Here is a 10,325-nt window from a genome sequence, read left to right on the forward strand (position 1 = left end):
CTAAACCATGGCCAGGCAGCAGCAGGACTCAGCAGAGTAACAGCGCCGCCACAACACCTGCAGCTCTGCTGCTCAAGCCACCCTGGGCATCTCAGAGTTGCTCAAAACCACCATCACAGCCTCATCTCATCATCTCCTGTAAGTCACTCTTGGCCGCATGCTACCCCAGTGTGAGTCGAACAACAGGTTGTGCTTAAATTTATATTAAATGGAATTTTTTTAAAAAATGACTTTCCCCACCAGAAATAAAAGCCTGATTTAGAAGAGAAGGAACAGTTTTCTTTACAACACCTTTTTGCTTGGGAAACAGAGCAAATTTAAATACATGTCTCATATTTGAACAACGGAGCTGTCAGTCTCACTTTAGAAATCGAGAACTCTCAAAGGAGAGGCAAAATAGAGGTCTATGACTGCCACCTAGTGGATAGATTGGCAAGCTGCTACTTGTTCTTCTAAGTCATTGGTCTTCAGTTGCCGTTTTATTTATTTTTTGATGGTTCAGAGATGTAATCAAGAAAAGGAGGCATGAATATTTCAGGGGGAAAGGGTCTATAACAGCACAGCAACGTGCTTGTGCAGTGTCCACAGCTGGCAAGGAAGGGAATTTAAGAAGCCGGCATAAACTGAGTTGGACCACTGGCCCAACCAGTAACTTTAAAAGGTTTTGGATAAAACTCTTTCCAGAGGCTGGAGATACCAGAGGTTTTACCTGGGCTCTTTAGCATGCAAAGCAGATGCTCTACATCCTAGGTATGGCCCCTCCCCTAAAGGGAGAAAAACAGGAGAGAAAAGACACACATTTTTTTAAAGAAAACTGGGTCCAATGTTAAATGATGGAACTAAAGGTGATGCCCGAGTCAGAAGTCTCTCCGTTCCACAGGATCAGTTTAACTCAACCTCCGTAAAAAGCAATTGGGATGCAGGTGGAACTGTGGTCTAAACCACTGAGCCTCTTGGGCTTGCCGATTGGAAGGTCAGCAGTTCAAATCCCTGTGATGGGTGAGCTCCCATTGCTCTGTCCCAGCTCCTGCCAACCTAGCAGTTTGAAAGCACACCAGTGCAAGTAGATAAACTGGTACTGCTGCGGCGGGAAGGTAAACGACCTTTCTGTGTGCTCTGGTTTCCATCAGTGTCCCGTTGCACCAGAAGCAGTTTAGCCACAACACGGAAAGCTGTCTGTGGACAAAAGTTGGCTCTCTTGGCCTGAAAGCGAGATGAGCATGGCAGACCCCATAGTTGCCTGTGACTGGACTTAACCATCCAGGGATCCTTTACCTTTAACCATGAAAAGCAAATGTTATGCTGTCAGGCACAGGTGATGGTGATGCCAAGTGAGATCTCAATGTTGTATACAGTATAAGCTTTGGGGGGAAGAGAGGTGGGGGGAGAGGGGGATAATAATAATAATAATAATAATAATAATAATAATAATAATAATAATAATAATAATTTATTTATACCCCACCCATCTGGCTGGGCTTCCCCAGCCACTCTGGGCGGCTTCCAAAAAATAAAATAAAATACTGTACTACATCAAACATTAAAAGCCTCCCTAAACAGGGCTGCCTTAAGATGTCTTCTAAAAGTCTGGTAGTTGCTGTTCTCTTTGACATCTGTTGGGAGGGCATTCCACAGGGTGGGTGCCACTACCGAGAAGGCCCTCTGCCTGGTTCCCTGTAACTTGGCTTCTCGCAGTGAGGGAACCGCCAGAAGGCCCTCGGTGCTGGTCCTCAGTGTCCGGGTAGAACGATGGGGGTGGAGACGCTCCTTCAGATATACTGGACTGAGGCCATTTAGGGCTTTAAAGGTCAGCACCAACACTTTGAATTGTGCTTGGAAATGTATTGGGAGCCAATGTAGGCTTTTCAAGACCGGTGTTATATGGTCTCGGCGGCCACTCCCAGTCACCAGTCTAGCTGCCACATTCTGGATTAGTTGTAGTTTCCGGGTCACCTTCAAAGGTAGCCCCACGTAGAGCGCATTGCAGTAGTCCAAGTGGGAGATAACCAGAGCATGCACCACTCTGGCGAGGCAGTCCACAGGCAGATAGGGTCTCAGCCTACATACCAGATGGAGCTGGTAAACAGCTGCCCTGGACAGGGATTTGACCTGTGCCTCCATGGACAGCTGTGAGCCCAAAATGACTCCCAGGCTGCGCACCTGGTCCTTCAGGGGCACAGTTACCCCAATCAGGACCAGGGAATCCTCCACACCTGCCCGCCTCCTGTCCCCCAAAAACAGTACTTCTGTCTTGTCAGGATTCAGCCTCAATCTGTTAGCCGCCATCCATCCTCCAACCACCTCCAGACACTCACACAGGACCTTCACCGCCTTCACTGGTTCTGATTTAAAAGAGAGGTAGAGCTGGGTATCATCCGCATACTGATGAACACCCAGCCCAAACCCCCTGATGATCTCTCCCAGCGGCTGCATGTAGATGTTGAAAAGCATGGGGGAGAGGGCGGAACCCTGAGGCACTCCACAAGTGAGAGCCCAGGGGTCTGAACACTCATCCCCACCACCACTTTCTGAACACGGTCCAGGAGGAAGGAGTGGAACCACTGTATGACAGTGCCCCCAGCTCCCAGCCCCTTAAGACGGTCCAGAAGGATGTTATGGTTGATGGTATCAAACGCCGCTGAGAGATCCAGCAGAACTAGGAAACAGCTCTCACCTTTGTCCCTAGCCCACCGGAGATCATCAACCAGTGCGACCAAGGGAGTTTCAGTCCCATGATGAGGCCTGAATCCCGACTGGAAGGGATCCAAATGGTCCGCTTCTTCCAGGTGTGCCTGGAGTTGTTCAGCAACCACTCGCTCAATCACCTTGCCCAAGAATGGAAGATTTGAGACTGGGCGATAGTTGGCCATCATGGCTGCATCTAAAGATGGTTTTTTAAGAAGCGGTTTAATAACCGCCTCTTTCAGCGGGTCTGGGAAGGCTCCCTCACGGAGGGAAGCATTCACCACCCCACAAAGCCCATCGCCCAGTCCTCCCCGGCTAGCTTTTATAAGCCAGGATGGACAAGGATCAAGGAGACAGGTGGTTGGTTTCACTCGTCCAAGCAGCCTGTCCACATCCTCAGAGGTAACAGATTGGAATTGATCCCACGCAATTTGACCAGACAGGACTCTAGCACTCTCCCGCCCCGGCCCTGCTCCCACGGTGGAGTCTACCTCTTCCCGAATCTGAGCAACTTTATCTGCAAAAAACTTTGCAAAAGCATTGCAGATCATGTGGCCCGTACTGGGCCCCGATGTAACAAGTGGGTCCGCTAAATTGCGAACCACCTGAAAAAATCTCCTGCTGCTGTTACAGTATTTTACTTTGTGTATGTGGGAGGTTTTTGTGTCAGCATCACTTGGGTAGGTTCTTTCTATTCATTTTTTTATTTTCCCTTGGCAGTGAGGGGGCGGGCCGGACATGTTTGGCTGTCTTTAGTTGACTGCAGGGTATTGAGAACGGCTTGGAAATATCCTTTATCTTATTCTACTTCCTCCTCCACTCTTTTCTTCCCCTCCAGCTAGAGGACAATTAGAATATGCCCCAGACTCTCATGCAGGTGCCCACAGTCTGGGATGCTGGGAGTTCTAGTCCAAACATCTTCAGGAAGACTGCAAGGATAATATTCATTATTGTTTATATAGACACAATTAAGATAATAAATGCAGTTCAGTGTTTATCATTTGTTCTTTATTTTAAGACGTTGTAGTGGTTTCATGGTGCCCAGCCATGTGTTGTTGTTTTTATGAGTTGGTAGTTAATAAATATTGTTATAAATTAAATAATATAATAAAATTAACACTTGCGTGCGCCCCTTGGTTAATTCCTCCACCCACCCACCCACCCCACATCAACAGCCCTCAATATTTTTTATTTGCCCACCACCAGAATAAAACAAAGAGCCATTTCCCCCCCATTCAGCACTCATTGTTTGCATCACTATGCTGCCCCCTTCGTCCCCATTCATCTGTTGTGATGTCATCATAGAGCCATTGTAGTTTCCTAGGCGACTACAGTCAACAATTGTTCCCCCAACCCCTTTCCGTATCCACCTCTCATGAGTTACAATGGCTTCCTTAGTTCCAGAGACTTTGGATAACCCACCTAGGCCTTCAGGTGATGGATCTGGGAAGAACATTGCAGGGTCTGGGAGGGAAAGCAAGAGCCTAACTAGTTGTAGGAAAAACAAAACAGAAGGGTGCAGAGTTGAGACCGGGAACCGGGAGTTCCATGGCCCAATTCAGCCTCCTAAATTGTGCTGGCTGACCCTAAACGGACAACCCAGAGGAAGGTGTGGTGGCTCTCAAAATGGAAGCCCTTGGTGGAGCCCTTTGTGAAGAAGGGGCCTGGTTGAAGACTATGTGACCTTCAAGGAGAACTAGTAGCTGAAATGAAGTATAGAGGAATGATGGAGACCCACTTTTGCCAACCTGGAGCTTTGCAGATGGTTTGGTCAACAACTCCCAGCAGCTCCAGTGGCAGCCCAAAACATCTGGAATGGTCCAGGCCTGCAAAGGCTTATGGACTCCACAAATCAATGCCACTCATAAGAAAACTGGACCCATGTACACTGTCCAAGTTTTTCACCTTTCTCATCAGCTTCTTTGTTGCCTATTGGCCACTCTCCATCTGTCACATTCTCTCAGTCCCTTTATTTTTGACGGTCATCATCTTTCCCCCTGCTTTCATTTGCCAAGCCCACTTTCAAGCTTACACATCTTGACTCTCTCAAGGTCAAGTTTGAACGAATGGCTGGTTGGCTGGCTTATTATTATCCTTAACAAACTGCATGGCCCAATAGGATTGACCTCAGCTATACACATCAATGCACCCCTCCCCCAAAAAATCACCCTGCCAAAAAAAAAACAAAAAAAAAACCACTCTTCAAATAATTCAAGGATAAAGCACAAGAAGAAAACCAGTTCACCTTTAAAAGGCCTTGGTAAATGAAAAGATTTTGGACCTATCAGTTAATTTTAGTGGAAAGGGGTGGGGAGTAATAACTGTTGGGTAGAATAGGTGCCACTATTGAAAAAGCTTTGTGTGGAGATATGTTGCATCCAGTGCTTTTTTTTCTTTTAAAATGTTTAGGGGTACTCTCATTTTCCTACTCATATTGAAATACTGCCCCTCAATGAAGCCAAACTTAGATTCACAAAATGTTTAGGGGTATGTGTACCCCTGCATCCCCCCAGAAAAAAAGCACTGGTTGCATCCACAGAGATCTTCCTTTTCCTCTTTTGCAAAACTATTGCCAAATCTATCTGGAGATCTACTGGTGGTCAGTTTAGCTTACTGGTTAAACTAGTCATTCTTTTGGGTCGTCACCATGTTCCTCTCAAACAAGTCCTCTAGACTTGAGGGAGAGAGTTGTGGGTCTGGGTGTGTGCATGTGTCTTATCTCATTTGTGCTGGAGTATGGAGAAGGTCAGCAAAAGTGACAATCTCTCCTACTGTTCTAAAGGAGCTCTCCACTGTTTCATACTTACTCTAAATCACAGCACAAATGAGATCTCTAGGGAGGATATCTGTAGTATCCAGAGACTCAGCGTAGGATGTCTCCAGCAAGCAAATGAGTGGATTTGCTGCCATTCGATCCTGACCCTTTGGGTTGTACACTCACAGGTGATGAAGGGATCCCAGGTCTCCCTGCCCCGCTGCAACAGGGCAAGCCCCTCCCCATTGCAGGAAGTGGTACCAAGCCTGGGGGAGGGAACCCCTCGCAAGACTTCCTGCTTCCTCCACCTCTTCTGCCATCACCCCATCTCTTTAGCCAGGCGGCTCCACACAACACCTCTCCCGGAGTTGTCTACAGCCTGCCCGGCTCCACTGCAGCAACCACCTCATCACCCCCAAGGCTGGTCCAAACTCTCCCAGGCTCCTTCCCAGATATCTACGATGGAGACATGAAAAGGTGGGAGGACCATTTCCGCAGCATCCAGAGAGCCTACAAAGAGTTTGGCAAAGAGGATGACTTTGCGATCCGGGTGCTCACTGAAGATTTCACCCTCCCGTTCCCTTTCGCCTGGCCCAGCAAGGGCGAGGCGTCCCGGCAGCTGGCGTACGACCCCTCGGACTGCTCTGGCTTCGATTTCTTCCTGCACCCAGGGCAACCGGTCCCTCACCTCCTCCAGCCGCTGCATGCCACCACCCAGGCATTCTTCAAGAAGAGGCGTCTGGAGCAACTGGCTCTCAGTTACGCCAGCAAAGCATCCCTCGCCGGCGCTCCTGGGCTGCCCACGCCGCAAGAAACGAATCCCACCTTGCGGCCAGACATCATGGTCATCACCAGTGTGCCCTGCGTGGCTGCCGCTGCGGCTCCCGGCGAGCCGCCTTTCCTCCTGCAAGATGGCAAAGGCCACAGGAACATCCAACCTGCCCCAATAGCTATCCCAAGCTCAGCGCCAATGCAGTCCATCAACCTTCAGTTCATGAGCCCCACGCACCATGGGCAGTTTTAGGCCTCTTGGACATTCTAGATCTAAGGAAGGCAACTATGATGCTCTCCAGGTATTGAGCTCTCATCAGCCCTTGTAGCTTGGATATTAGTCATGGGGTGATGGAAACATCTGCAGGGCATCATGTTGGCCACCACTCTTCCAGATGTTAGCAATAGTCCTGAAGCAGGACTTATTTTTAAGACTTATTTTAAAGACCCAACACCTTCATCCCAGCACTGGTGCTCTGAACATCTAAGGCTAGCAGCTGAACTGCTAAACTTCACGTATGGCTACAGATGTCCACCTTGCAACCTGAGTGACTCCCTAGAGAGGGCATTAATAAAAAAAGCTTTCTGTCTTCCACACCGTAGAGCTTTGGTGTTGAGATCATTGGGATGGGGCAGGCGCTGTCCAATAGTCACTTGCTTTCTAAGTAAAAATACTTATACACCAATCTGTAGACTGGACTACTACAATGTCCTCTATGCGGGGGCTGCCCTTGAAGATGGGCAGCTTGTATAGAATTTCATGGCCTGATTATTCCAACAGAAAAGACCACAAAAAGAAGGTATTTGTATTGCCACAGCTGTCCAGGATGCCACCAAGCTACTGGACCGAATTCAGGGTGGTTGTAATTACAGTGGCACCTCGGGTTACATACGCTTCAGGTTACAGACTCCACTAACCCTCTGGTTAAGAACTTTGCTTCAGGATGAGAACAGAAATCGTGCTCCGGTGGCACGGTGGCAGCAGGAGGCCCCATTAGCTAAAGTGGTGCTTCAGGTTAAGAACAGTTTCAGGTTAAGAACAGACCTCTGGAATGAATTAAGTACTTAATCCGAGGTACCACTGTACCTTTAAACCCTGAGCAGTCTTCAGCCTAGCATGCCTTAGGGAGAACATCCTCCCACTTCTTCCTACCTTGCTCTCAGGACCAGGGACAGTGGAGGAGTCTCCCGTAGAAGGTTATGGATTCTCCTTCATTTGAGGCTTTTAAGCAGAGCTTAGATGGTCCTGTCACCTAGATGACCCTTTGAGTCTCCTCAAACTCTACAACTCTATGAAACCTCAGCAACTGTAACATCCTTTAGGAAGGTGTGTGGCTTCACTGAATGGTGGAGGGTCTTCTCAGTGGTAGAACCTATATTGTGGAAGAATCTTCCCAGAGAAGATTCTTTACTCTCTTAACTATTCATGTTTTACCAGAAAATGAAGACAAACCTGTTTTCCAACCCCTTCGCGGACAAAGTATCTGCTGATTTGTGTTTGGGGTTTTTTGCTCTAGCTCTTGCCAATAATTTCCTTGCTGTGCTGGATTTTGTTTTTTGTAAATGGTTTTATTTCTTTTGTTGGTCATTTTAGTTTAGCTTTGTTACACACCACCAAGAGTGCTTTGTAGAAAAGCAACAAACATTTAAAATAAATTTAAAAATTCAGAAGTGCTGTGAGGGAGGGTGGACAGGAAAGTAGATCCTCTTTGTTCTTCTGTCCTCATCGTCACACAACTGATTAAATGTATCCACCAAAGTTGGACATCCCTTCTAGATTCGCACTGTGGATTCCAAGCTGTAGCAGATGGGAGTGATCTGATGCCCACAATGTTTGGCAGTGTGGTCAGCATGAGCTGCAGAGGATGCTTTCGCCTTTGGAATAAGATGTTACAGCCCAAGACAAGCTCTGCTGGGGAAAACTGGATGGCGTCAAAGACTGGTTGGATGCTGAGCATTGATGGGAGGGACCGTCTGGAGAACCACTAAGGGAAGAAGGCTCAGAGCCCGGACAGTGATGAGTGGTCAGAGGGAGAAGAGAGAGAAGACTGGGAAGAGGTGGTGTCGGAAGCTGAAGGGGTAACAGGGCTTAGTGAGCAGGGGGAGTCTTTGGTAGAGAGCAGTACAAAATGAGAGGCAGAAGCTGAAGCAGGAGAGGAGGCAGGAGAGAGGCCAAGAGGCAGAGATAATATTAACAACAACAATTTATTATTTATACCCCCACCACTCTGGGCGGCTTCCAACAAAACACTAAAATACAATAACCTATTAAACATTAAAAGCTTCCCTAAACAGGGTTGCCTTCAGATGTCTTCTAAAAGTTTAGTAGTTATTTTTCTCTTTGACATCTGGTGGGAGGGCGTTCCACAGGGCGGGTGCCACTACCGAGAAGGCCCTCTGCCTGGTTCCCTGTAACTTGGCTTCTCGCAGCGAGGGAACCACCAGAAGGCCCTCTGCACTGGACCTCAGTGTCTGGGCAGAACGATGGAGGTGGAGACGCTCTTTCAGGTATACTGGACCGAGGCCGTTTAGGGCTTTAAAGGTCAGCACCAACACTTTGAATTGTGCTCGGAAACGTACTAGGGGCCAGTGTAGGGTCTGCTTCAACAAGCTTCCCTCCCCTTTGGTCTCCCAGAACCAGGAGAGGTATGAAAAGGGCAGAGGAGATACTGGTGACACACATACATAGTCTCCAATTGCTTGGGGAAGAGAGGGGGGGGACTTTAGCAGCTGTGGGAAGGTGGTCACCTACAGTCTCAGCAACTGCTTCGTGGAGAGCAAGACCTGCAGGAGATGAGTCGCTGTGCTCATTAGGCCTGACACTCCTATGCAGATCATGTTTTTCCTAATAAAGAGTTAACTCCAACTTGCCAGTGTGATTTACTGCTGGCTCACTCCTGACAGTGACAGAAAGGGAAGTTATTTTATTTTGCTGGAATTGTTTCCAAAATGTACGGCAGCCTTCCGCAGCCTGGTACCCACCCAGACTTTGGGACTACAACTCCCATCACCTCCCAAAGCTTAGCCAACGGTCAGGGATGAATGGAGCTGCAGTTCAACACCTGGAAAGCTACATGTTCTCTATCCCTGATCTAAACATTATTCAAAGCAATCACTTTGGAGCTGCTCTCATGAGGGACCTGAAACTCAGAACTACTATGGAACCAAGGAAACATGAAGTCACATGAGCAGATTAGGATATGCAAATCTACTATAATAATAATAATTAATAATAATTTATTATTTATACCCCACCCATCTGGCTGGGCTTCCCCAGCCACTCTGGGCGGCTTCCCAAAAAATATAAAATACTGTAATACATCAAACATTAAAAGCTTCCCTAAACAGGGCTGCCTTCAGATGTCTTCTAAAAGTCTGGTAGTTGCTGTTCTCTTTGACATCTGGTGGGAGGGCGTTCCACAGGGCGGGTGCCACTACCGAGAAGGCCCTCTGCCTGGTTCCCTGTAACTTGGCTTCTCGCATTGAGGAAACCGCCAGAAGGTCCTCGGTGCTGGAACTCAGTGTCTGGGTAGAATGATGGGGGCGGAGACACTCCTTCAGATATACTGGACCAAGACCGTCTAGGGCTTTAAAGGCCATTTAGGGCTTTAAACACTTTGAGTTGTGCTCGGAAACATACTGGGAGCCAATGTAGGCCTTTCAAGACTGGTGTTATATGGTCTCAGCAGCAGCTCCCAGTCACCAGTCTGGCTGCTGGGTTCTGGATTAGTTGTAGTTTCTGGGTCACCTTCAAAGGTAGCCCCACGTAGAGCGCATTGCAGTAGTCCAAGCGGGAGATAACCAGAGCATGCACCACTCTGGCGAGGCAGTCCACAGGCAGATAGGGTCTCAGCCTATGTACCAGATGGAGCTGGTAAACAGCTGCCCTGGACACAGATTTGACCTGTGCCTCCATGGACAGCTGTGAGTCCAAAATGACTCCCAGGCTGCGCACCTGGTCCTTCAGGGGCACAGTTACCCCATTCAGGACCAGGGAATCCTCCACACGTGCCCGCCCCCTGTCCCCCAAAACAGTACTTCTGTCTTGTCAGGATTCAACCTCAATCTGTTAGCCGCCATCCAACCTCCAACCGCCTCCAGACACTCACACAGG

The 10,325-nt window shown here is 48.3% G+C and overlaps 1 protein-coding gene across 1 annotated transcript; it reads left to right on the forward strand.

Moving 5' to 3' along the window:
• Positions 1–4,007: 4,007 nt before the first annotated feature.
• LOC309347481 (uncharacterized protein C8orf90 homolog) lies at positions 4,008–6,806 on the forward strand. The gene is made up of 2 exons (XM_081872106.1): positions 4,008–4,119; positions 5,629–6,806. The coding sequence occupies exons 1-2, from the start codon at positions 4,071–4,073 to the stop codon at positions 6,462–6,464; spliced, it is 885 nt and encodes a 294-aa protein (XP_081728232.1). The 5' UTR covers positions 4,008–4,070; the 3' UTR covers positions 6,465–6,806.
• Positions 6,807–10,325: the final 3,519 nt, after the last annotated feature.

The sequence above is a fragment of the Podarcis erhardii genome (genome assembly GCF_964252035.2).
Source record: "Podarcis erhardii genome assembly, chromosome: 7".
NCBI lineage: Eukaryota > Metazoa > Chordata > Lepidosauria > Squamata > Lacertidae > Podarcis > Podarcis erhardii.